This window comes from Sciurus vulgaris, assembly GCF_902686455.1.
Source record: "Sciurus vulgaris genome assembly, chromosome: 5".
In the NCBI taxonomy this organism is placed as follows: domain Eukaryota; kingdom Metazoa; phylum Chordata; class Mammalia; order Rodentia; family Sciuridae; genus Sciurus; species Sciurus vulgaris.
In genome coordinates, this window is record NC_136465.1 from 89,992,575 (window position 1) to 90,019,702 (window position 27,128).

The following is a 27,128-nucleotide window of genomic DNA, read 5'->3' on the forward strand; positions in this document are numbered from 1 at the left end:
AAACTATAATCCATATAATCATAAAGTTTTGTTAATCTGTGGATAGAACCAAACTATTAACCCAGGATAATCATGAGAATCACCCATGGAGCTTTTTGAAGACAGATTATAGACGCTTCCTTTACTGCTTATGATTCAGGGTAGAGTCAAGATTTCCCATAATTTGAGGCAGCATCATAGATAATCTTACCTACAGCCTGAGTTGCACACCACTGGATGCAGTACTGTGCTTCCTGACCTCCATGTCCACCAAGGGCGTATTTTCTGGTCCTTGTTTCTTTGCCATCAAATATAATCAAGATCTATGATCCTGCCCAGTGAATCCAACATCATCCACATTCCCTCATTAATAATCCTCCTGGTCAAGAAACTCAGATAAATCCCACTTACAGCACCACAGTCCTTGGACACCAAGCCGAATTCCTAAATCTCAACTATCCACATAGATCTTCCACTAATTTGTATTGTGAGAATTTGGTTCACCTGTATGCTCTATGAGTTCACAGTTAAACCATCTTCCCTTAAGTTACTGGACTTGTCTTTGCAAAGACTCTTCATTTGTCCAGAGGGGAAAATGAAATAGATATAAAAGGAAAGATCACATTCTTACCAAGAAGACAATGTTGGTGTTTTGATAGAGAGCTCGTGCCACACAGATTCTCTGCCTCTGCCCCCCACTCAGGTTGATGCCCTAGTGAAGAAACACCCATTTTTTCCATTAGAAAAAAAATCTGTTGGCAAAAATTATCTTTAGAATACACATACTTCTAAATATTTTTAATTGTCGTTACATTAGAAAGAAAAAACAAAAACTGCTTACTGGTGAATGATTGAATTATTTTAAGATAGTTTTTGTCTATTATAATTCTTCTTTCACTCTTGACAGAGAGCCCTGCTGTACAGAAGCATTAATAACCAAAACACTTGGCAAGTACCAAGGACTACAAACAATTCCAAATTTTTTTCTAGTTTCCTCAATTGTTTCTTTATTTAATACCTACCTCTTAAATTTGATATTACAAGTTATGTTAAACAGTACTATACACCAATAGTCTTTCATAATTAAGAATTAATTATAAACATTTTAACAATTTGTATTCATTGAGCAGTTAGTACGCACCAGGATTGTATAAATGGCTTTACATTTCCTATTTCATTTTTTTCCTTATAGAAATCTCAACATATAGGTCTTGTTCTCACTTTCCACATGCTGAAACTAAGGCTCAGAAAAGTAAAGTCGATCCTCTTAAATACTACATTATACTGCAATAAAGAATAGTCGTTAAGAATATAGATGACAAAGTCACAGTAATCCTAGTGGCACTCCTAACTGCACTTGGGAAAGTTCCTTAACTCCTCTCAGCCTTGGTTTTCTCAGCTGCAATGTGTAGAGAATGGTAACACCTATTACACAGATTTGTCATCAAAGTTGATAATGCACAGAAAGCCTTTATCCAGCACTTGGTACCTCTGAGGGTTAAAAACTTTTCGCCAATAATGTTGCAAAGACTGCAGGTATAAACATTTTTCAGCTGGTTAAAATAGCATGACGTCAATATAAAGTACATTTACAGGAAGAAAAAAGAACACTTCAATAAGAATAAATAGATGTTGACAAGAGTGGAAGAAGCTGTCGGAAGTGATCTTAGTTTCCAAAGCAATTAAAGTAAACTCTAAGTAAGGAAAAACACATTTAGTCAAAGCAGGGATCTGTTTGACTTCCCTTGAGAATTCTCCAGTGGTTAGCACGACATTGTTTGGTTACTCAATAAGTACTTGTGGGACAGTGGCAAAGGACTCCTGTCTTTACATTTTGGAACTTGTCAGTAGGACAACAAGCAATTCTTAAGCTCCCAAAGTTCATTATGCTCCACTAAGAAGCAAAAGACTTTTCTAGATTCAAAAGACTTTTCTAGAATTTTGTCCATTACTTAAACAAACTATACATGGCTCACCCTCTCTCCAATTTCAGTTTGGTCTCCAAATGGTAATAAATCAATATCCGGCTGAAGAGAACAGGCATCTGTGACAGCTTTATACCTTTGGAGGAAATGGTTTTGAATTTTTAATCATTTTTAATACAATGCCCATAAACTAACTCCCAGGTTCAATATGGTGGAAGACAAAATAAAACATTTACTGAACAACCTAATATATACTAGCCTCTACACTCAGTTTGGTGGATTCAAAGATAAATAGGTATAGGTTCCCATTCTTCTCACCACCAAAATGATAGCAATGTGAGGTAATGTATATGTTAAATAGCTGAATTTAGTCATCCCACAATGTGTACGTATTTTGAGATATGTTGTACATGGCAAGCTCGTATGATTCTGCCAATTTAAAAAATGTTCAAGGCTAGTATACAGAGCAGAAGACAGATACAAAATCTTAATAAAATGTGCCTCGTGAGGTGCTATTAGTGGAGGTGGGTCCTTAAACCTCCTAGAATATAAGAAAGATATGACTGAATGCTTTGAGAAGTTACACAGAGACAATGCTCAAACAGTAACCAGAAAGGTGAGCAGTAATTCTCCAGGAAGAAAATGCAGTAAAGGAAGGTCAAGGAATTTTATAAGGTAAAAAGGTTCTGGATGCACACGAGGGACAACAGGAGGCTCACTGTGGCTAGAGCTGAGGCTCTAAGTGGGCGTCCATGCACACATCATGGACACTGAAGGGAGGAGAAGCAGAAAGCCACCAGTATTGACAGCACTCAGGTGGACTGGGGCTGCCACAGGAAAGTGGATGAGTCATTAGTGTCGGAGAGCCCAGGGGTTGGAGATGCTGAGGAAACACTGATGGTTTCGTTCTCTTAGTCCCTAGTCTTAAATATTCAGGTCCATTCTTGGTTATTCCATCTTTGATGTCTCATCATGTTTGTCCATTCTAGAATGTTTCTTTCTCAACCATCCACTCTTTTACATTTCTACTGTCACCCCTAAGTGCAGGTGCCACTTTGCATGCCTGGGTAATTATTTCCACTAACTCCTAAATATCTTCCAATTCAGAATAAATCTGTATCTGTATCTATCTATATGAATATCCAATTTGTTATGTTTTACTTTCAGATTACATCACATCACACTTGTTATCCCCCTACCTAAAGCTTGCAGAGTCTCCCCAGAATACACATAATCATATCCACTTAGTTTTTATGTCCTCCAGGACCAGATCTCAGCCTTCTAAATCCCCATCTGTCTGCTTTGTTCCCAGGCCCCAAAAAGACCCATGTAGTTTGTTCTTCCACTGTCCGTTTTCTCCTTCTCTCCCCTCACTCCTGCCTCTCCCCTTGCTTCTCCTCCTTAATTCTCAGGATCCAGAGTAGGGTCTTCAGATCCACCCAGTGAAGGTGGCACAGGAAAAGGTCATATGTTTCAGAGAATATGGTTGAGAAATGGAATATTCTGGCTGCTCCGTCACTAGATCCTTAGTCCCACACCCTTATTCTCCACCATTAACTCTCCTTCTGCACCTTACTGAGATTTTCCCTTTGTTATTTGCTCCCCACAACCCAAGCAAGTCCCCCTACCCAAAACACACATAATAGCTTTGTTTAGTCTTGATGTATTAATTATTCAGTGTATAGGATAGGTTGAAACTTCCAAGGAAACTTTTCTTAAAAGACCTGATTCAAAAGACCTTGGTGAGGATGGAAGTGGGGCAAGAAGTCACAGACATGAAGGTTCTAGAAACCACGGATCAAACACATGGATTAGAAATTATTGTTCTTTTAGTTCTAAATTGTATGCATGCAAAATTACCTCTGTTTGTTGAAAGGACTTCCGAAGGTAATATTTTCTTCTACTGTAGCATTTAGTAACCAAGGCTTTTGAGCTGCATAAGCCACAGAATACCTGTTCCTACTGGAAAATGGAAAAAGAAAACAAAATACTGGATTTATGAAAGGATGCAGTACAACGATTTTAGCATAACTAAGAACAAGAAAAGTGGATAAAAACATCTGAGTCAGAAATGGGAAATTTATAAAAGAGAAAATTTCAAAGACCACTAATCTAAGATATGATTAAATAAGCCACCTAAATTAAAGGAATTATGATTTAACCAAAATGTCATCTAATGTGTTGACTGTGCTATGCTGATGAAATGTTTTAAGGTATGGACTACTAATTGAAATTGTCATTTCTAAAATGATTGTAATTTTTAAATAATTAAAAGATTAATAAGAATTCACTCTCTCCAGAAGACACAGATATTTTAATTTACATTAAAAGTACTTTATAGAACTGTGAATTTTATCATAGACTTTTAAAAAGGCATAAATTAATGCTATAATTTTAATATGTATTTTTTGCTAAATTACACTAACATTTTAAGAGAATAGATAATATATAAATACTTCCAAAACAAAGGATAATATATTGAAGAGCCCATTTCAACATTGAAATTATACTTTTTAAAACTACATATTTCAAAACATATTGAAATAGTTTATTTTAAAAAAATGTTAACTTCCTCCCCTCCTTTCCATTTTTTTTTTTTTTTTTTTGGCTTGCAAATTCTACCAGATGTCTATACATCAGACTTTAATTTGCAATAATTAGGAAAATATATGTGCACTAACGATAAAGAGGACGGTGAGACCTAGGTGGGGAAGGAAGCGGATCAGCTTACAAATCAGACTTCCAGGGTTAGTTCATGATCTGTAAGTACTGACGAAGGAACTAAGGTTAAAGGAGAGTAAGGTTAAGAGAGAGACACATTAGAAATGCTCAGTGATCATCCTGGATCATCTTAGGAGTTTAGAAGACACGATAATGCATGGTAAGCTAGATGTATTTCAGACGATCATATATGCAGTGAAACAGCGGTTCCCAAACTCTGACATGTCTGCCACCCCTTCTCCTGGTCTTCAAGGTTTGTTTGTTTTTGTTTTATTCTGTTGTTTCCTGGCTGGGGATTGAATCCAGGGTCTCAAACATGCTAAGCATATACTTTACTACTGAGCTCAGTCCCAAGCCTCGTGGGTCTTTTTTTGTTTGTTTTTTAAGTAAATAGAGCACTTGCTCAATGTCTCTACCTTTTGGCAGACCTCATCATTGCTTGACTTACAGTCAACATATGCATTAATTCTTACATTTTTATTTTATGGACTCTCTAACCTAATTTAACATGGATGGTTTGAGTTTCAGCCAAAGTGGAGGTCATGTGACTCACTGAGATAAAAATAGGGCCACAAGGATCTGCTTTGTTTCATCAATGAATTCTTTTAGCCGCCTGCAAAGGTTGGGAACCGCTGCTGTTGCAAATATGCTGGCATATTTTAAAAAAGAATTGAACGTCATCAGAATGAACAATGATGAGGAATAAGGGATTAAAGTAAAGACCGAGGAAGGAAGTTATTCTTATTAAACTCAGGTTAAAATAGAAATAATACCTTCTGGTTGCTTCAAAAGAAGGCTCAGATTCATTTACACTGCAAGTATGGCAAACAATGTTCATTAATTATGAAGTATAAATCCAGCATGAACATGTGTACATATCAGGCAAGGGATAAAATAGACATTGGAAATATTAAACAGTTGTATGTCTCCAGTAGTTTTTGAAATTAATTTTAAAGATAAACCAGATAAAAATACTCTTCTTTTATGTCTTCCTCAGCTAGGAAATAACTAATTAGTTTCCAAAAGAAAGATAACAATGTTATCCTTCATAAAAATTCTGGTGCATACAATGACTTGCATTCTAGTTCCAACTCTAATTAGTTGTGAAAATTTGGGTGATCTCTCTAGAATAGTTTCCTAGTTTATAAGGATTCTACATTTCTAAAACTCCCCTACTTTTCAAATTTGAATTTAATCTATTTAAGTTTGTAACTAACTATCCTAATTATTGATTGATGTCATTTATGTAAAAAGTGAGGTCTAATTACATTTAGTTGGATATTTGAAGAAAAACATCTATTAGTTATATTGTCCTATTATTTTTGATAACTTTTAGATTCTATTGAATTATATCATTCTAAAGACCTGAATTTAATAACTACACATGTTTAAGCCTACAGAAGCTACAAAAATAGATCCTATTTTATTTTGGAATGTCTCATAAGCTTTATGTGGAGAAAATTTACCTAATGACATTATGTAGTGATATTTGTTTTAGAATTTTTAAGGATTATTTTCACTATTGCACACTGCTAATGACATCTTGGTATAGAGGATGGAAGCAGGAAGAAACTATCTCAGACTAAACATTCCTGTCAATAATGACTATACCCTTTCTTAAGTTATCCATAAAAAATTCAAGTAATGAAATGCTTAATTTCTTAGTGATGTTTTCTACAGAATATGCCTTAGAGACAAAGACATTTAGGTTTCATTTTTTTTAAGTGATAAAAGGCCAACAAATGACCTCAATAGTTTTAGCAAATCTGAAGAAGAGAGAGAAGTAAGGAGGAAGAGAAAAGAATGAATCAGAATCCTGAAAAATATCACTGCTCATCAAAATGGTTAATCAAGAGAAATCCGGAGAAGGAACCAAGAGGAGTAGGCAAAGTGTTAAGAGGTAAACTGGACTGTGGATTTTATTGGAAACTAAGATAGGGGACCCTTTGAGAAGAAAGGTGTTGGTAATGATGTCAGTGGCGAGGAGGTCAAGTAAGATAAGACGAAATAGGTTCCAATGAACTATATGCCAGGATGCAATCAATGACTTCAATAAGAATAGTTTCATTGGAGTAGTAGGTGGAAACAGATTGCAGTGGACTAAGGTGAAAATAGAATATGAGGAATTGGAGACAATGTTTATTTACCAAAGGAAAGGAATGAAGGGTAGCTGTAGTGAACTGTGGGTCAAAATTAGACAGATGGATAGATAAATGATAGATGAAGGATGGATGGATGGATGGATGGATGGATGGATGGATGTGTGGGATGGATGGAGAGAGAGAGAGAGAGAGAGAGAGAGAGAGAGAGAGAGAGAGAGAGAGAGAGAGAGATATGCAAGAGTCTTCTTATCTACAAACAGAAATGGGGGGAAAGCCAGGGGCTGGACTATGTATGAAGCAGATAAGGAAAGAAAGACAGCAAACTGTGACTTCAGGATCTCAGAGTCATCAGGAGACCACATTACTAATCCATTTTAATGATTTTGTTAGGTGCAGAGGGACCAGAAAAAGAAGTACATTCAAGTCCTGGGAAAATAAAAGAAGACATTGCCTAAGAAATAAATACCTGACTTGACCCTAGAAGAAAGAGGGAGGTCACTAATCTGTACAGGGCATTAGAAAGGGAGTATGTGTTGAAGGGATACCCCCAGTCCCACATCCCTGGAGCACATGTGGAATGGCAGGATAGGAGTTGTAAAAGTTAAACAGGTTCCAGATCAGGAAAGGCTCTGATGTAACATGCAAAGGTCTTCAGAACATTTCCCATATTCTTTTGTCTGTCAGTCAATACAAAATTATAAGCTAGAGGGAAATAGTTAGAATTTCATGTCAGAAAGGTAAATCTGCCAACAGAGTGCAGAAAAACTAAGAAGCCAGTAGAGTGAGTAGTCCACATAAGTAGTATGTGCCTGAACTACGGAAACGAAAATAGACACAGAAATGTAAGGATGGGGATCAGAAGATTGCAAGAATGGAGATAGTAATTGGCTAGATTTTGAGGCTGATGGAAAGGGGAGTCTAGATTGAAGCATTGAGCTCTGACTTGGCCACCCACCAACTGATTTTGGGGGATAAGACACACCCTGACCACGAAACAGGAGGAGAAGCAGGTTTTGGAGGTATGAGGGATAGAATTTTAGTTCGTAGGCATTGAATTTGCAATTTATGTGAGTCTTTTTGGAGAGCTATTGGGTCTTCAGAAGGAATGCTGTCTCAAAATGTATAGTGGATGTTATTAGTGCTTAGCAAGTATCTGAATCAAAGACATAATTTAAGGGATAAATAAAGGAAGGAGTTCCCATAGTCAGAAGACTCAGAAGAACAGTCAGAAGGACGGAAGGAGAATTAGAACATTCCTCCATTTCTTCCATCTCCATTTTTATTGCAGCTCCTGACTTCCTGACCCATCAATTTTGGTTTACACTTAAAAATGCAAGGTCAAGTTGTCATTTATTTATTCACCTCCCCTAAGAAAGTCCTTGTTGGCCCGAGAGACTCCATTCAGTTAGGTCACCCATTTTGTTTTTATAAAACTTTGTACTTCTTCTTCTTGGTATTTATTAAAAAAATAATAATTATTAAATTTTTTTTTTCTTATTTTCTCATGGTCTTCTCTGGTAAACAATAAATCCCCATGAAAGTAGAGGCCTGGCTATCCTTTCCCACTTATTTATCCTCTGACAACAAATATTATGATTTGCAAGTGATAGGTGTGCAATAAATATTTTTAGTAAGAGAATAAATGAAAAGTGTCGTGCAAATCAAGAAACCAATTGGTTTCAAGGAGTCATGAGTGGTAAAGTGTCAAAAGCTATGGAGAAATTTAGTAGGTTTGAGAGCAAACAAGTGGGATCCAGCCCTGATGCAGTTATTGGTGAGAACTCCTGGTCCCGATGGCAATGCACAGAGTGAAAGAAAAGAAAGGAGGTGAGTGTGGTGGACTGTTCTCTTAAGGAGAGAAATGTCCCAGTTGTTTGAAAGACAGGTAAAGCCATTTTTTAAGATGGAGGATCGTGGAGTGTGGAGAGCGAGAAATAAGGACATTTTTAAGAGAAAAGGGATAATTAAAGTAGTAAGTTCTTGAAAAAGGTAAAAGAGCACATAGGGAATCTTCATTTCTGAGAACTTGCCTCGAAGGTCCTATGTATATTTTCCTTTGAGTGTGAAAGTTAAATGTGCTATATACATCTACTACTTTTTAGAGGAAGAAAAAGAAGGTGGATATATATACATTTCTAAGTATTCATCTTCTAAGAGCAAATTAAAAATTATCCTATTCTCTCACATTTTCCATGAGTGATGTTACAGTCCTTAACTTCTGGAGATCACCTATTTCCACCCTCTCACATGATAATATGTTAATCAAAATCTATTGTGGAAGGTTATTTTTCCCTCTTCCAAAACAAAGAAATAGAGTCAGCTCTGAATTTCAACATTGGACCTTATTTGGTAACATGAAAATCAGTTGTTCCACATCTAGACTCATCCTCCACCATTCAGTGTGGTAGTGAACAGCGCCAAAGGCAAAAAGAGACAGCAAAGATGCCAAATGGAAAATCTCCTTCTGGAAAATAAGATTTCACTTCTGAATGCCTCTCCATGTAGGATTTGTGTGTATTTTTCTCTAAAAGTTAAAGTTGGTTTACTAGTACCTTCCAAGTATTATGGTTGATACATTATGGAATGGGAAAGTGACTTTTGCAGGCTTACTTAAGTCAGGAACAGTATTTGGAAGAAGGAAAGCTAGATGTTGACAAAAACATGCTGATCCAGGAAAGTTGACTCAATATAATATTGAATTATTTATTCCTTCATGCCAGGCAAAGTCACATGAAGAAGACTGACTCTTTAATTCATCTGTCTTTAAATACGGAATCACTGTTACAAAGCTGATTACACAAGGGTGCTAAAAGACAGAACATCAGGACAGAAGGGACCTGAATAGAATGGCTGATGGCATGGATGAGAAGGAAAAGAAAGGAAAAGAAAACAAAGATAAACAACAGTTAGTTCTCACATGATTATCACAATTATCACACATTATGGTTTCTCTAACTGGAAACTATCACATAAGGCATTTTAGTTCTATTTCCAAAAATATTAGAAATGATTGCATGTCATGACACTCAGGGAAGACAACTTCATTCAGGGAGAACACTTGCTTTTCAACAAATAAAAGCATCCCCAATGCAAGACTGATGTGCAAACTGGCATTTCAGCAATGTTAGAGAATATTTTATGTCCTTTCTCCTCTCTCTCCTCTTTGTTCTCTGGGTCTACAACAGGTCAGATTGGGTTGAGGTAACTATTCTCAAGGAAGCAGTAAACAGTGTCTTGGTGTACAGGTTCTACTCATGTAAATGGGTCCTGGATGAACAGCAGTGCCTTCTCTCCTGCCAATGTAAATATTTCTCACTGCAATAGGTCAGAGTACTTTGCTGGAGTTTGCTCATGCCATTCTATGAAGACACATTTGAAAATAAAACTTATGCAATCAGAGATACGTGAAATGGTGAAAGAAGGCATATTTAGTTAATTGCTTCACTTCATTTTGTTTTAAACTTCAAAAACCCAAATGGTTCAGTCTGCTGAAGTAGAAGACTTCTTAGCATTTACAAATCATCAGCCTGTCAATACGGATAACTTCTAAATTAGCTGCATATTAATACTAATTAATATTTATATGTCCTTGCTTATTGAACTGGGCATATGGCTATTTTTTTTATAGAATTAAAAGAGTAATCACAAATAACTCTAACAGGGTGAGTATCCTCCGAACTTTCCTGATCTAAAAGCCTGTCTTATCAAGATATTAAGGATACTATAGAAGAAAATTAAATAATTCTTTTAATTAAAAAAATAGAATTTGCATTAGCTTTTCTAGTCTCTTAGAGGCTCTTAGTTGTTCATGTGTCTCTGTGTTGGAGTCAAACCAAATATTTTTCAAAAATATTTTTTAAAAACATAGACCTTTCTGCCCCAAAGAGACTTGTCCGCTAAGGCAAATATTCATAAAGAGATGATTTTTAAAATTACAGAAATTTTATAACACACAAAATTAACTCAATTCCTTTCTCACACCTTCATCTCCAAGATATATGCTGTCTGTTTACTCTGGTCCATTTCCAAAACTTCCATGCTGCTTCACGCTACCTATAATCTCTCAACTGGACTAGTGAAATTAACTCCTAACCGGTTTCCCCACTTCCCTGTTGTAGATTCATTCTCCACACAACAGTCACCATCATCTGTTGAAACTGCAAATGATATTTTCTCAAAATGTATAGATCACTCCTCCACTTAAGTTTCTTCAATGGCTTCCCACCAAATTTACAATAAAATCTCTATTCCTTACCATACCTTCCTGCTTTCCTCCCTTTCCAAGCAGCCCTGGCTTGCATCTCCCTCAGCCCCTACTCCCCAGCCATTCTGGTCCCCTTTTGGACCTTCCAGCACACCGCACTCATTTCTACCTGAGGGACATTGCTCTTGTAGCTCCTTCACTCCTAGTCTTGACTTGGTGGGCTCCACACAATCATCCATGCCTCAGCTAACATGTCAGCTCTGAAATGTTCCCGAACCTTCTACCATATTATCTTCTTTTATATTTTTTAAAACATTTGTCACAGTCTAATATTATCTTTTTTTTCTTGTTCATTACTTGTATTGTATACAAGCCACATCCTAAATGGAAAGTCCACACGATATCACCATCTGACCCTTTGTACCTGGATGGGTAGCTGACACAAAGGAGGTACTAAAATGCTTCATTCAATGAATAGTTATTGAATGGAAAAGAAAAAATATTAAAAAACAAATCATCTATATTCCAGGCTAATATACTGAAAACAGAAGATGGTCCAAATTATGTGAAATCCACCAATTTCTCCAAATGTAGTTAATTATATTTCTGCATCAAACTAGATGCCGAAGATCTGAAAACTTCAGTCCCATTGTTTTCATCCTACATATACCACATTACTCCCTCCCTCCCATGTGCCCTCTGAACCCTCTAAAAGCATTTATTAAATAATCTGTGGTGATGTTTTCAATTTTTAAAATTAATTGACAATTGAAATCTTGTTTTGAATGAATTTGGGGGAATATTGAGAACATTAAGTATTAAATAACTTTTTATTGACTTTTAAAAATTAATATATATGGGAGACCTATCTTTCATAGTCCTTTCCAAAAAGAGAAAATTCTTAGTCTTTATTGAGTATGCTTTTATTTCATCTTTCCTTCCTTGTTTCCTTCCATGAAGCTCAGAGGAATGTGTAGTCTGCATATTTTCAATTATGCAAAACTCCAGCTCATGTATTTCTCTTAACTTATCAGATTATTATTTAAACCTTCTTTTCCTCCTTGACTTCCTTACCTTTATTTTTTAAGCTTTACTATACTGTCATTTTAAATAATAGAATATATAATCTTTAAGAAATGAGGTAGGAAATAAGTGGCACATACACTTTAAAAAGCAAGAAAATAAATAACTAGATTGCATAAAATATTTTCCATATCCTCATTTCATTTTTAATTCATTAATTAAATAATAACATGGGGAGTCAATTTGGTCTAACTGGAGCTAGGGTCTAGAAATAAAAATAATACTAGATACCTGATTATGAGAACTTCCTAAAGTTATGAAACTATAACTTTAAGCATTTTCTGTCACACAATACAATTTAATCTAGTATGGTTTGTTTCTTCATCCAAGATGGGAGATGACAGTGGCAGAGGGACACCACCCAGGGCCTGAATTTAGTGATGGACAGGAAACTGCCATGAAGAGGCAGCAATTATCTGCTGACCATTCTGTAAATGGTTTCACTGCTACAGTCTTGTAGATTTATACAATAGGGATACAATGTACACTCAACGTTTCTTAGCCCCTTTAGTCAAAGTCACTGAAAATAAACTCTACAGTTCTATACTGATTCCAGGGCAAATTTTACATGCATGCACTTCCTTTTCTTCATTAGCCTTTAAAATGGTATCTGTTCTAAAAAGGCTCATAAATCACCTGTATTCCTTGAGAGATTCTGCTGTATCTAAACAGCAGACTGAGTCACAATAGGACTCATGATAGTAGTCACAATAGGACTCAAGATATTTGTAGGTTAGGAGAAAGGTTTTCCAACTTCAACAGAACTGACTTTTGGGGTAAGATAATTCCTTGCTGTGGGGACTTTTCCGTATATTGTAGGATGTTTGGCAGCATCTCTGGAGTCTACTAGCTAAACAACAGCAGCCCAGTTTCTCAGTTTAACAACCAAGTATGTTTCCAAATATTGCCAAATATTTCCTGGGGGCAAGTTACACCTGATATAGAACCAATAGCAAGTAGTCTGATTTCTTAAATAAGTTATAACCAGTTTCTGCATATGGGAAGCTTATCAGTTGGGCCAAAATAAGTAAATATGATTCAGTCTTCATTACTCAATTCTATGTTATTATGGTTCTAAATAATTTTATAGTTCCATGATATACTGTGAAGATTCTAAACTAACCAGTTCAATATTTAGATGAAATGCCATACCTCAGTTTTTACATTTTCAGAGTTGCACAACATAACTGTCTGACCTATACATCTCTAACCAGATGCTTTTAGTGTCTACATTAAGTGTGAGGAGAAATTTCTGATTTATAGTCTCTTATGAAGAGTCTAAGAAACATCATTTAATATTTCTTCTCTATTGAACTACTAAGGTTTTGTGTTTAAACTTTATAAATAATGCAAGTTTCCCATAACTTATTTTATTATAAAATGAATTTCAAAGTTTTTTCTTTTAGTGCTACCCATTTATTCACCTTAAAAATGTTGTCTTTATAACCACAACCTTACTGTTATCTCTACAAAATACTAGTTTACATTATAAACCTCTATAATAAATTGTATTATAACTTTTCACTTGTGACATTTAAGGATTCCACTAAGTTTTTTAGAATCTGTGCTTATTTCCGAGGGGTTCTCACACTCATAATGTGGGAGTTTATTACTCTAAGTCCTTCCCTTGGAAGGTTATCAGGTATATAACAGAACAACAAAAACCACTGCAAAGTACACGTACTTGCTCCAGTGAACTTTCCCATCCAGCGTCTGCATCTCACCAAGGATGGCAAGGAGAAGAGAGGACTTCCCACATCCCACTTGACCCACAATCATGGTTAACTGACCTAGAGGAGCAAAACAAAGGATAACAAGAAGATGGGAAATAACTCTGGGAGAAATAAATTAAGACATGTTTAGAAATGATGGCCCCCAAGAGGAGAGACTATTTAATCTGGGAGACAAACATGAGAGCAGAAATTAGTCAGACATCCACTGACATCATTAGCTATCATCATATGGTGTAAGAGACAAAAAAGACATTTCAAAACTGATTTGAATAATTTATTAAAGAAACAAAAACTCAACTAACTGGGAAAAAATACATTTGTAAAAACACATTTATAAGGGCTAATCTATGGCCTCATCTGGGTTTCCAGCAATAAGTTCATCTAAATAGCTCCTTTCCTGATACATGTCTTTGTTGGAAAGGAAAGATAAATTAAAATATGTAGGTCTTAATTTATTATCTTCAAACCAAGATTACTGAAATTTTTAAGGACAGCAATGAAATAATTTCCTTACTTATCTAGATTAGTTTTAAATTTATTATTCAATACACTCAGAGAAAAAGGAAGTTTTGAGTAAAATAGATAAATGAGTTGAAAGTGATTTGGACTATTATTAAAGACACTCCCTAAAATTTTTACTTGGTCTTGCATATGTTACAGAGAAGTACTAACCTACTGACCGTTAGGCCACGTCAAATAAATATTTCTATTCAATTATCCAGATATTTAAAATAAGATTATTGGTTTTATTCTTAATTTTTTACTTTTTAATACCTGAGTATAAATGATATTGTTTTCTTAATTTCCTTTATGGATAGTTTGTTGTTAGTAGATAAATATTAGGAATAAACTTGGCCAACAAAGAAAAAGACTTATACACTAAAAACTACAAAACACTAATATAAGAAATTGAAGACAACACAAATATAAGTGGAAACATATCCCATGTTCATGAATTTGAAGAATTAGTATTGTTAAAATGTCCATAACTTAGAAAACAATCTACAAATTCAATGTAACCTCAATCAAAATCCCAAGGGAATTTTTTACAAAAATTGAAAAATTAATTCTAAAATTCATATGGATCTATCGTGGAATAGATCCAAATAGCCAAAACCATCTTTAGAAAGAAGAATAAATCTGAAAGCATCATACTTCTTGACTTCAAAATACATTACAAAGCTACAGCAATCAAAACAGTGAGGTACCTGCAAGGAGACACACACACAGAGACCAATGGAACAAAAGAGAGAGTCCAAAAGTAAACTACATACACCACAGATCCTCAAAGAGACGGCAGGATGACCCAACAGGGAAACACCTTCCACCAGTGGTGTTGGAAAGCAAAATGCATACACAAACAAATGACACTGACCTGCTAGATGAAGTGACACACAAAAATCAGTTCAAAATGAACTAAAGATAATTATCAGACACAAAAATCTAAAAATCCTCAAAGACAAATAGGGGGAAATCTTGATAATGACTTCTTGGATTTGACATCAGAATCAAAGGCAACAACACAAAAAAATAGAAAAGATCACATCAAAATAGAAACCTTTTGCACAGGAAAGGAAATGATCAACAGAGGGAAAATGTGCTGACAGATGGGAAAAAATGTTTGAAAAAAACCCAAAAAAACCAAATAGCCCAATTTTTAACATGATCAAAGGAGTTTAATACACATTTCTCCAATGAAGACATAGGAATTGTCACCAGGTATATAAAAAGGTGCTTAACATCACTAATCAGGGAAATGCTGATCAAAATTACAATGGGCTATTACCTCACACCCGTTAGGATAGATACTATAAAAAACAAGTTAACAAGTGTTGGCAAGGATGTGGGGAAACAGAAACCCTGTGGACCATTATTGGAAATGTAGAACTGTACAGCCACTGCGGAAAGCAGGACAGGAGTTCTTCAATTTAAAAAATAGACCTACCATATGATTCAGCAATCTCATATCTCAGTGCTCAGGCAAAATAATTACAATTAAGATCTTGAAGAGATATATGTACTTCATGTTCACAGTAGCATTATTCAGAATATCCAAGATACAGAAACAACCAGGCATTCACTGACAGAAGAATAGATTTAAAAAATGGGGTCTATATGTACAAAAATATTATTTTCTCTAAAAAAGAAGAAATCTCACTGTTTTCAATAACATGGATGACTCTAGAAGACATTATACTAAGTCAACAAGCCAGTCACAGAAGGACAAATACCACATAACTCCATTTATAAGAGGTATATAAAATAGGCAAACTCACAGAAGCAGAAAAGAGAATGGTGGTTCCAGCGGCCATGGGAAAAGAGAAATGAGAAACTACTTCTCAGTGAGTATAAAAATTCAGTTACGTGAGATGAAAAAGTTCTAGAGATCTTCTGTTCAATACAATACCTACAGTTAACAGTACAATACTGTGCACTTTAAGAGATCTCATGCTAAATGTTCTTCCCACCATAAATAAATAAATAAATAAATAAAAATAAAAACACAAAGGACTTTTTGCAAGTGATAAAATATTTAGTTCCTTGGTTGTGATGATGGAACCCTGAGCATATACGAATGCTCAGACTTTTCAAAATGTAGATATTAAAGTTAGGTAATTTTTGTAGCTCAATGAGATCTCAGTAAAACTTTAAAAACAAATGAATAAATGGTAAATTAATAAAATTATTGGGTAACTAAGTCTGAAATGTCTTGAAAACATCAGTATTCTTTTTGTAATTTTGATTCATTGTACACAAATGGAGTACAAATGGAGTTTTTCTGGTTGTACATGAAATAGAGTCATACCATTTGCATAATCATACATGTACGTAGGGTAATGATGTTTGTCTCATTCTATTATCTTTCCTTCCCCTGCCCCCTCCCCACCCCTCATTTCTGTCTACACAATCCATCCTTCTTTCATTCTTCCCTTACCTCCCCTGCCCTCTGTCATTATGTATCATCAACCACTTATCAGAGAAATCATTTGGCCCTTGGTTTTTTGGGATTGGCTTATTTCACTTAGCATGATATTTTCCAACTCCATCCATTTACCTGAAAATGCCATAATTTTATTCTTCTTTATGACTGAGTAATATTCCATTATGTATATATTCCACAGTTTCTTTATCCATTCATCTATTTATCCTATTCATCTAGGTTGGTTCTACAATCTAGCTATTGTGAATTGAGCTGCTATAAACATTGATGTAGCTGCATCACTGTAGTATGCTGATTTTAAATCCTTTGGGTATAGGCCAAAGAGTGGGATAGTTGGGTCAAATGGTGGTTTCATTCCAAGTTTTCTAAGGACTCTCCATACTGCTTTCCAGAGAGGCTGCACTAATTTGCAGCCCCACCAGCAATGTATGAGTGTACCTTTTTCCCCACATCCTTGCCAATACCTATTGTTTCTTGTATTCTTGATAATAGACATTCTAATTGGGGTGAGATGAAATCTTAGGGTAGTTTTGACTTGTATTTCTCTTATTACTAGAGATGTTGAACATTTTTTCATATATCTGTTGACTGCTTGTAGATGCTCTTCTGTGAAGTGCCTGCTCCTTTCCTTAGCACATTTATTGATTGGGTTATTTGTATTCTTCGTGTAAAGATTTTTGAGTTCTTTATAGATTTTGGGGATTAGTGCTCTATCTGAAGTGTGTGTGGCAAAGATTTTCTCCCACTCTGTAGGCTCTCTCTTCATGTAGTTGATTGTTTTCTGTGCTGAGAAAAACCTTTTTAGTTTGAATATATCCCAATTATTGATTCCTGCTTTTATTTCTTGTGCTTTGGGAATCATGTTAAGGAAGGCTGGACCTAAGTCAGCATGATGAAGATTTGGGCCTACTTTGTACTCTACTAGGTGGAGGGTCTCTGGTCTAATTCCTAGGTCCTTGATTCATTTTGAATTGAGTTTTGTGCAGGGTGAGAGATAGGGGTTTAGTTTCATTCTGCTGCATATGGATTTCCAATTTTCCCAGCACCATTTGTTGAAGAGGTTATCTTTTCTCCAATGTATGTTTTTGACTCCTTTGTGTAGTATGAGATAACTGTATTTATGTGGGTTTGTCTCTGTGTCTTCTATTCTGTACCATTGGTCTACCTGCCTATTTTGATGCCAATACCATGATTTTTTTGTTACTATTGCTCTGTAGTATAGTTGAAAGTCTGGTATTGTGATACCACCTGCTTTGCTCTTCCTGCTAAGAATTACTTTGGCTATTTGAGGTCTCTTACTCTTCCAGATGAAGTTCATGATTGCTTTCTCTATTTCTAGGTGGAATGTCACTGGGATTTTAATTGGAATTACATTGAATTTGTATAGCGCTTTTAGTAGTATGACCATTTTGACAATATTAATTCTGCCTATCTGAGAACATGAGAGATCTTTCCATCTTCTAAGGTTTTCTTTATTTTCTTTCTTTAGTGTTCTGTAGTTCTCATTGTAGAAGTCTTTCACCTCTTTTGTTAGATTGATTCCCAAGTTTTTTTTTTTTTTTTGAGGTTATTGTGAATGGGGTAGTTTTCCTAATTTCCCTTTCAGACTATTCATCAATTATGAATATGCATTAGATCTTTGAGTATTGATTTTATATTCTGCTAGTTTACTGAATTCATTTATGAGTTCTACAAGTTTTCTGGTGGAATTTTTCAGCTCCTCTAAATATAGAATCATGTCATCAGTGAATAGTGATGGTTTGAGTTCTTCTTTTCTTATTTGTATCCCTTTAATTTCTTTGGTCTGTCTAATTTCTCTGGTTTGAGTTTCAAGGATGATGTTGAATTGAAGTGGTGAAAGAGGGCATCCCTACCTTGTCTCAGTTTTTAGGGGGAATGCTTTCAGTTTTTCTCCATTTAGAATGGTGTTGGCTGTGGGCTTAGCATAGATAGCCTTTACAATGTCAAGGAATGTTCCTACTACCCCTATTTTTTCTAGTGTTTTGAACATGAAGGGATGCTGTATGTAATCAAAAGCTGTTCATCAGTATTCTTAAAGGATAGAACACAGTTTTCTTACATATGCTTTCTTTAAAGCTTTTCACACACAAAATGACAAAAATTAATTATCCCATTATTTAAGTGGCACTAATCAGCAGTAAATAACTTGTACAAAGAGTGTCTTCTTTGTCGAAAGTCAGGTTTTATAATTCCGGTCATCCCCATACAGCATCTCATGAGCAACATAGTGCAAATACATAATCCTAACCAACTGTTTGTATCTTTTAAAAGTCCTTCTTTTCTTGTAAGCCTCAATCATCTTGGAAAACTATGATTGTTATAAGTAACAATTGCAAAAATACATAGCAGAGGACCCTTACCTGTTGGAATTCGAATGTCTATATTGGATAATGTAGCTAAACCACTTCCCCATGAAAAGTATCCATTTGTGACCTAGAAAAAAATAATACAGAAATTAAGTCATCTATGTGTACTATGTGTAATACTTCCAATTACATTAAATTTTCTTTTTATAGTGCTGAGACTTTCAAAATGGGGTAGTGGTAAAATTCTAATATAGAGTTATAACTAGTGGTATACATTTTTTAAAAAAGAAAGAAGAATTGAAGTGCAAGGAGGATCTTTCAATTAGTGATATTTCAAGACTGCTAAAAATTACAGGAATTTTCTTTGAAAGTTTGGAATTACTGTATCATTTGCATCTGAGCATCTTAAAAATTAATCAACCCAAATACTTTCCAAAGCAATCCTTATGTCAATTATTTTCTCAGTACTAGACAAGTTCCTGAATCCCAAAGAAAAAACAGAAATAACCACAGATTATTTCTACAAAATGACTTTATTGGCTGTAATGAATGAGATTCCTAAAAGGTGGAGACTGATCACTCTTCGTTGAAGTTAAAATAAAAAGTAAAGGGGACAGGAAATAAACACAGAAGTGAGGCAATACTGCTGGGTGGTATAAATGTTAACAAGACCCTACATTCATCCCAGCAGTCTATTTGTTTAGCAATTCATGTGGATTTGATGACCTTCACAAAATGCAAAATGAAAGGAGGTGTAACAGAACCCAAGGACTAGGAGAGTGAAATGGACACAGATGGGGACAAAGAAGGTGCTGGAAAAGTCAGGGGAAACTGAAGAAGATATGCCTGGCTCTTAAATTAGAATTTTATTTCAAAACCACACATGATGAAATTTCTGAGCACATTATTATTTAGGAATTTTGTGCAATGAATTGGTGCCATCTAAATTGTAACTAAATATTGCCCTAGAAAATCTCTTTATAAAATAATGAAAAACTCTGAAAAGGCAAGGCTGGATTTTCCCCTGCAGGTTTTCTCTAGCATGTAAAATGTATGGCATAGCATCTAATAACTGTCATGCAGGTATGCATGAATTGTTCATGGAAAGAGGGGGCACAGAGAAGCTGAGTGGTTGGTTGATCACCTTACAGATGTTGACTAGACACCTGCTGTGTGAGCCTTTGAGTAGGAACTGGTGTAGGCTACAAAGAAGTTATAATGAGTGTACCACCCCTGCTTCCTTGGAGCTTGCAATCAGTTATCAAACAGACCACGGACAGATAAATTATGCACTGCATAGTGATGCTTATTTTAATGATGCACTGCATATAAAAGGGCAGTCTGGTAAAATTATACTGCCTAGTGGGGCTATAGTCATCTTGCTTTGCACAAACACTCTATGATGTTCCCACAGGCACAAAACGGCATGATACATGTCTCCAAATTTATCCCACCATCAAATCACACATGGTAAGTACACTGTAAGACAGACAGCATAGGATAAGTACCAAAAAGGAAAGACAATAAGAGCCATAACAGTTCAGAGAGGAAATCATTTGTCTGAGATGAGTCAAAAAAATTTTGGAAGAAGAGGCCCCTTTAGTTAGTTTTGGAAAATATACTGAATGTCAACAAATGCATTTCTGGGTAAAGTACTGCAGTGAAAATTGACCAAAGATCAGAAAACAATGAAATATATAGTGGGAAATCAGAATCTGAGCTGGCTGGTTTAAGATACGGTAGCGAAATGACAAATGACATTCAGAGAAAAAATACAGCCTCTGAAGTGGAGAATTCCTTTGTCAGAGAGGAGGCAAAAAGGCTAAAAGAGGTCCAAAAATAGATGCATTTGGAAGAGAGCCAGCATGAAGTTGAGAGGCCCTATGTGACACTGTCAATGTTTTCAGTGCATTGGGAGCTAAGGTTATCTGCTGAAAGAGGAGGAAAAGAGAGAAGGAGGTGGGAGGACTGTGGTGACAGTTGAATAGCTACTGTAGGCGTGGAAAACAATGCTGCCAAGAGGCACACAAGGATCGTGAGAAGTTCTGAAGGTCACTGAGGCTGGAGATAATAAATGTGTGCCAAGCGGTACCTTTGTGTTATTTTCTCCGTAGCACCCAACAACCTGGTTATAGATGTGTAGCATTCAGGAAGTTGGTTTGCCACAGAAAGGTACTAAACAACTGGGAGGAAAAAAAAGGACTGAAGATGTTGGAGATTTCGATGAAGTCAAAAACAAGAAGCGTGAAGGTGGATACTGGGAAAGCTGGAGCTCAGGATTTCATTCAGTGACTGGGTAGTAACATTTGATTGTCAGTGACATGGAGTAAGACGTTAGAGGGGGAGCAGCTTCAGATGGTGACCGAGTGTGAAGGGGGGGAGGTTATACGAGTGGAGTGACCGCAGATGAAGGATTTCTGAGCTGGCATAAAAGACAGGCTGTGAATTTAGCAGTTTAAATCACATCCATGTGAGTCAGTAGAAAGGAAGAGGCATGGAACAGGAAACAGGTGTTAACATCCCAGTCAAGGTAGGGGAGTGACTGAGACTTCCTCTGTTCACAGCTGTGAGAAGGGGCAGAAAATACCACAGCTTTCAGGCATGATCTGGAAACAGCAGTAAAGAACTAGGAGAATAGGGCAAGAATGGAGCATCACCTCATGTTCCGACGCTACACAGAAGTAAAAGAGGATGTAACCTCCCCATCCAGAAGGACAGGAGGAAGGCCAACATTAATTTCCCCCGCTGCAATTTATGCTTCCATTCCCTCCCGTCTTGTACAGAATGCACTCATTTCTGCACCATCAGGGTTAAAATTGTGGCATCCCTAATTAGCTGTTTGACCTTGGGAAACTGATGACCATATCAAATTTGCATGTAAGGTTCACTTAGGGATGGAGACAATGATGATCTTCACACCAGGGTTTGTGATGGAGGCGAGACGAAGGCAAATTCAAACCTCTCCCCGTCAGCCATGTCTACCACCAAAGATAAGGAGAGGGTAGGGATGCTTGCCACAGAAGGCCAGGGTGCAGTCAGAAGGAGCAGACTGCCATAAAGCATTTAAGCAAATCGAAAGCATATGACAACAGCACCTGTTTTGCAAGGATACAAGCACGTTTAAGCACCTCATGTCAAGCACTTTAGAGCTGGTGCCACAATGGAGGGGCTGGATAGGGGAAGTACGGGACATGGACAGGAGAAGATCAGACATAAGGGAAAAAACAATTTAAACCTCAAGGCAGGAGCCAGACAGGCACAAAATGTCACCTATGGTGTGATTCCATTTATATGAACTCTCCAGAACAGGCAAATCCATAAAGACAGAATGCAGATTGGTGGTTGACAGCAACAAGGGGGAGGCAAAAATAGGAAGCACCTGCTTACTGGGTATGACGTTTCCTTTTGCCATGATGAAAAGGTTTTGGAACTAGGTTTGGAACTAGGCACAGGTGATTGCACATGATTTAACATCATGGATGTTAAATGTCATTTAATTGTTCACTTTAAAATGATTAATTGCATACTACGTGAATTTCACCTCAATTAAAATAATTTTTTAAAAAAACTTTAAAAGCACAGCATTATACAGACCATGGTCTATTTCCTCCTGCTGGAAATGGGTAAAAATGATGAATAAAATATAATTTTTGAAAAATTTCATTAAAGCAAGTGGTAAGGAAATATCAAGTCAAAATATAAGAAAAAATACAAACTCAGAGATGTGAGCCCCAGAGGTCTACCTCTTTCCCCATAGGGCCAAGCATAGCTAGCAGTGACGCACAACTGTAGTCCCAGCAGCTGGAGAGGCTGAAGCAGGAGGATCATGAGTTCAAAGCCAGCCTCAGCAATAGTGAGGCACAAAGCAATAAGTGAAAACCTGTCTCTGAGTAAAATACAAAATAGGGCTGGAGATGTGGTTCAGTGGTTGAGCACCCCTGAGTCCAATATCCAGTACCCAAAAAATAAATAAATAAAATAAAAAATAAAAAGGAAGAAGAAAACCAACAAGGGTCTAAGAACTTATTCTGCAAGATATCAGTGTTTATTAGAAAGCTAAAATAACCAGGACAGTGGAAACCTGGGCAAATTAGAAATAAGTCAGATAAAAATAAAGACCTGCATGCTATAGATCCACACATAGATCCTTGATTTGTAATTGAAGATAGATGGGGACAGTGGTTAATAAATAGGGCCAAGGCAAATGGGTTATCATACTTAAATTTAAATAAGATCTTACTGATTTATTACCAAAAGTAGTGAAGAGACTATTACTAAATATCTTACTGTTTTGTTTTTTTTTCTTCTTCTTCTTCTTTTGGTGTCAAAAAAAATTTTTTTTTTTTTTTGCTTCATTTGAGACAGAGTGTTGGTAAGTTGCATAGGGCCTCACTAAGTTGTTGAGGTTGGCTTTGAATTTGAGATCCTCTTGTCTCAGCCTTCCGAGTCACTGGGATTACAGGTGTGTGCCACCAAGCCCAGCTAAATTTACAACTTACTAGTAAATTATTTATTCCTAATTTACCTACTAATCATATCCTTACTTCTTACTAAACATGAAAATTGATCCTAAGTGAATTAAAGAACTAAAAGTGATCTGGACATTGTTCAGGGACATAGAATGAGGCAATTTACAAAAGAAGAGGAAATTCTATAGGAACAGACACACACATGGACTGCAACTAATGCTGGTTTGACTCAATGATTTTTCTACTTTATGATGATGCAAAACCAGACACATTCAGTTGAACCTGTACTTTTAATCTGGTTTTCTCCTGGGCTAGTGAGGCGCAGTGCTCTGCCTTCTTGCAAGGCCATGCAGCACATGCCATAGCCATGCGATCAGGAGGGAAAACGCCTGATGGTCTGCAGTGCACCCAGTCACCAAGCTATAACATTTAGCTGCTCAGGTGTGTTAAATGCACTTTTGACTTACAATAGATTCAACTTAGGATAGTTTCACCAGGACAGAAACCCCTCATAAGTTGAGTTGCACCTGTATATGAGGAAATGCTCTACCCATTAGTCAGCAATAAGAACAAAAATGCAAATAAAAACCATAGCAAAATAGAGTTGCATCTCCCCCCGCCCCCACCCCACATTGGCAGCAATTCAGAAGCACTGGTGAAGATGTGGAGGAACTAGAACTCCCAGTCAGTGGTGGTAAACATGTACATTGGCAAAATCACTTTGGAAAACAATTTTATATTATCTAGGAAAGTTGGAGATGCATGTACCCTAATACTCATCAATTGTTCACAATAGTCCCTCCAAAGCAAGAGATAACTCAAAGCCAGCAAAACAGAACAGAAAAGAAAGTGTTGGTACATTCATACAATGAAATACTACACAGTAATGAAAATGAAAGAATTATGGTTTCACACAGCAACACAGATAAATTATACATACATAATATTTAACAAAAGCAAAGCACACACAAACACATACCTATTTAAACTTAAAAAACTAAAATATGCTTTTTTTTTTAAAGGGAAGCATTCATCACAAGATAATCAAGAAATAAAGCCTCTAAAAGTCATTATGGCAATTGTACCTCAATGGGCAGGTATGAGAAAGTGCAAAGATGTACACTGCAGGCATTCCTGAGGAATCTTGCAAATATAAATATGTACTTGTCTCTAGTACTCTGTATTTCACAATAAAATACAGCTCAAAAAGTAAATGAAATATTAGGAGCCTTAGAATTTTCACCATGAATAAAAAATTGGAGCTTAAAGGTGAGTTTGAAAATATGGTGGCTATCCAGAAGCACAGTAAATTCTAGAAGGGGTTAGCACTAGTTTCTTCCTCCCATGACAGACTTGCTAGAATTGAGGCATGCCTATTGTGGTCCAGGTATCATCAGGTACCAAGGAGGAGAGAAGTAAATGTAACTCTTGGCTCTACTATACACCCCACCGAGCTTCCCTCTTTATCTGATTGCCCTAGACAGTACAGAGGAGCTGGATAACTTGGGGGAGCCAATGTAGGTAGGTTTCTAAAAGGGCTAATTCCAGGACTCTGGTGGCTCTAATGTCCAGAAGCCCTTGGCTGCTACATGGATCTGGTCCAGGACCTGCACATCACTCACTCCTGCCTGGGACTTATCCCAACAATCAGATCCTCAGCCTGCATTCCTGGGGTCACCTGTTCTACCCAAGTTCTACCTAAGCACACAGGCCTGGGGAGGGTACAAAAGGCTGAATGTGAAATGAGATCATGGGCAGGACGGCATGATGGAAAGCTGAGTGAAGGCATGAGAAGCTGGCTTGAGTCTTTCTGGTTGAAAACAATTACTATTTATTTCCTTGAAGACTGGATTTATATTATTGGTGTTCTCTATAAATCCATGCATGCAGGAATACTCCCTGCAGCATACAACACGGAGATAAGTTAGATACTAGCTTCTAATGAAGATTCAACAGAAAGGCTCATTTTCCAGTATCAAATCATAATGCTGGAGCTACTACACCTGTGGCTGGAAGGCAAGGAAGAACTGAGAACAGTAAACTCATCTGGGGATGTATTCAAGTACTGCTAGGATTATGACCCCTGTACAGAGATTTCGAGGACACAATTTGGGACACTTTTGCAGAACGTCAACATAAAAGAGTAACATAAATGTTTCTCTTCGTGTAAGAATCTAGGAAATAAAATAACCTTTATTGCGATATCCTCTGTCTCTGCAGGGCGAAGTCTTCTTGTTGATTGCTCATAGCTGTCCAGGTGGTATCTTCCAGGCTGTTTCCTGTTTATAGTTTTTGGCTGCTACATTCCAAATGGAAAAGAACACAAGCTGAAGCGTTATGAAAAAAATTTGAGGTTTTACTGAGCATTAACTCACACTGCTACTTCAATTAAATTCCAAGAAAAAGAAACAAGTAAAGTGAATGTCATGTTATAATTTTTTCAGTGGCTTCTCCATAAAAGCAAATAATGAAAAAATGTTGAGCTATGATTTGAAACCTAAGTCTCCAGCCTCTTATTAAAAAAAAAAAAAAATGAAAAGAAGATGTGGTATTTGCAAGTGATGGAAGTTAAAGTACTGAATCTCCAGTAATGTGGATGAATTTATCTAGGGAATAAATACCTGTGTGTCCTATCAAAAGGTTATCAGATTCACCCAGATTAAATTAGACTCCATCGGCTTAGGACCACTGGGCTTATAAACATTCCAGCAATGTACCACTGACCATTCTTGGAATCATGAGGATTTAGAGTCTGATTCACTCACATAAATCAGAACGTTCTACACAACATTCATGGATCTACTGTGGATTGGCAAAAGCAAAAAAGCTCCAGGATCTTTTGCTCAAAGATGACCAGTGTTTCATAAGGAGATTCTGAAGTATTATAGGATGATCTAGTCAATGCAAATATTACAGCACTATTTCTAGTTAATGGTCTGGGGCATCCACTATATAGAGGAAGATAGCTGTGGTGAGATCATCTTCAAAAATGTGAAGTAAACTTAAGTCTAAATAGAAATTTCTCATTCTCTAATTTTGAGCTTAACTGCACATTGCCAGAGATGAATTTCTAAAAAGAAAGTAGAAAATTTAGCTACATAAACCTCTAACTTGGAAGAAAAATTTCTAAGCTCAAAATTAGTTACAGGAAGTTAGCAAACAAGTATTTCAAGATATATGATTATCAGCCTTATTTAAATACATTACAGTAATTATGAAAACTAAACAGTAATACACTTTAAAACTTAAATTACCTAGAGAAGCAAAGGATTCTAGAATTGTGAAACCTTTTTTTTTTCATTTTTTTTTGGCTTGGAATTGTAGGTTTAGCTTTTTGAAAAATCCACTGAATTTTACTATGGGAATTAGGAATGTCTTAAGAAAATCAGTAATTTAATCCAAACAAGATATTGCTTTTCCAATTTCCATCTATTGGTGTCCCGATAGACTATCAAACTATCAAATAGTATAATACTAGGCTTTATACAAATAAATAGACAGATTAAAAAGTCACTGAGAAAATTGAGAGTAAAATACTAGCAGTGAGTATGTCACATAGAAAATACTAAACATATTTAACTTAGAAAAGAGAGTATGTGTGTGCTGATGAAATTTTATTCTACTTTTGCAGCCCTCACAGATAA

The 27,128-nt window shown here is 36.2% G+C and overlaps 1 protein-coding gene across 13 annotated transcripts in view; it reads right to left on the reverse strand.

Annotated features, from left to right (window-relative positions):
- The window catches only part of ABCC9 (ATP binding cassette subfamily C member 9), a 129,332-nt gene that overhangs the window by 57,423 nt on the left and 44,781 nt on the right, over positions 1–27,128 (reverse strand). For 11 of the 13 annotated variants that reach the window (XM_079141426.1, XM_079141430.1, XM_079141423.1 and 8 more), the window contains 7 exons: positions 25,676–25,783; positions 19,070–19,142; positions 13,699–13,804; positions 5,399–5,437; positions 3,765–3,866; positions 1,956–2,040; positions 611–691 (listed from right to left, as the gene is read on the reverse strand). In XM_079141426.1, the coding sequence (XP_078997552.1) occupies positions 611–691; positions 1,956–2,040; positions 3,765–3,866; positions 5,399–5,437; positions 13,699–13,804; positions 19,070–19,142; positions 25,676–25,783 (594 nt within the window). The remainder of the gene's footprint in view (positions 1–610; positions 692–1,955; positions 2,041–3,764; positions 3,867–5,398; positions 5,438–13,698; positions 13,805–19,069; positions 19,143–25,675; positions 25,784–27,128) is intronic. The other 2 variants (XM_079141420.1, XM_079141421.1) reach the window with 1 other exon arrangement.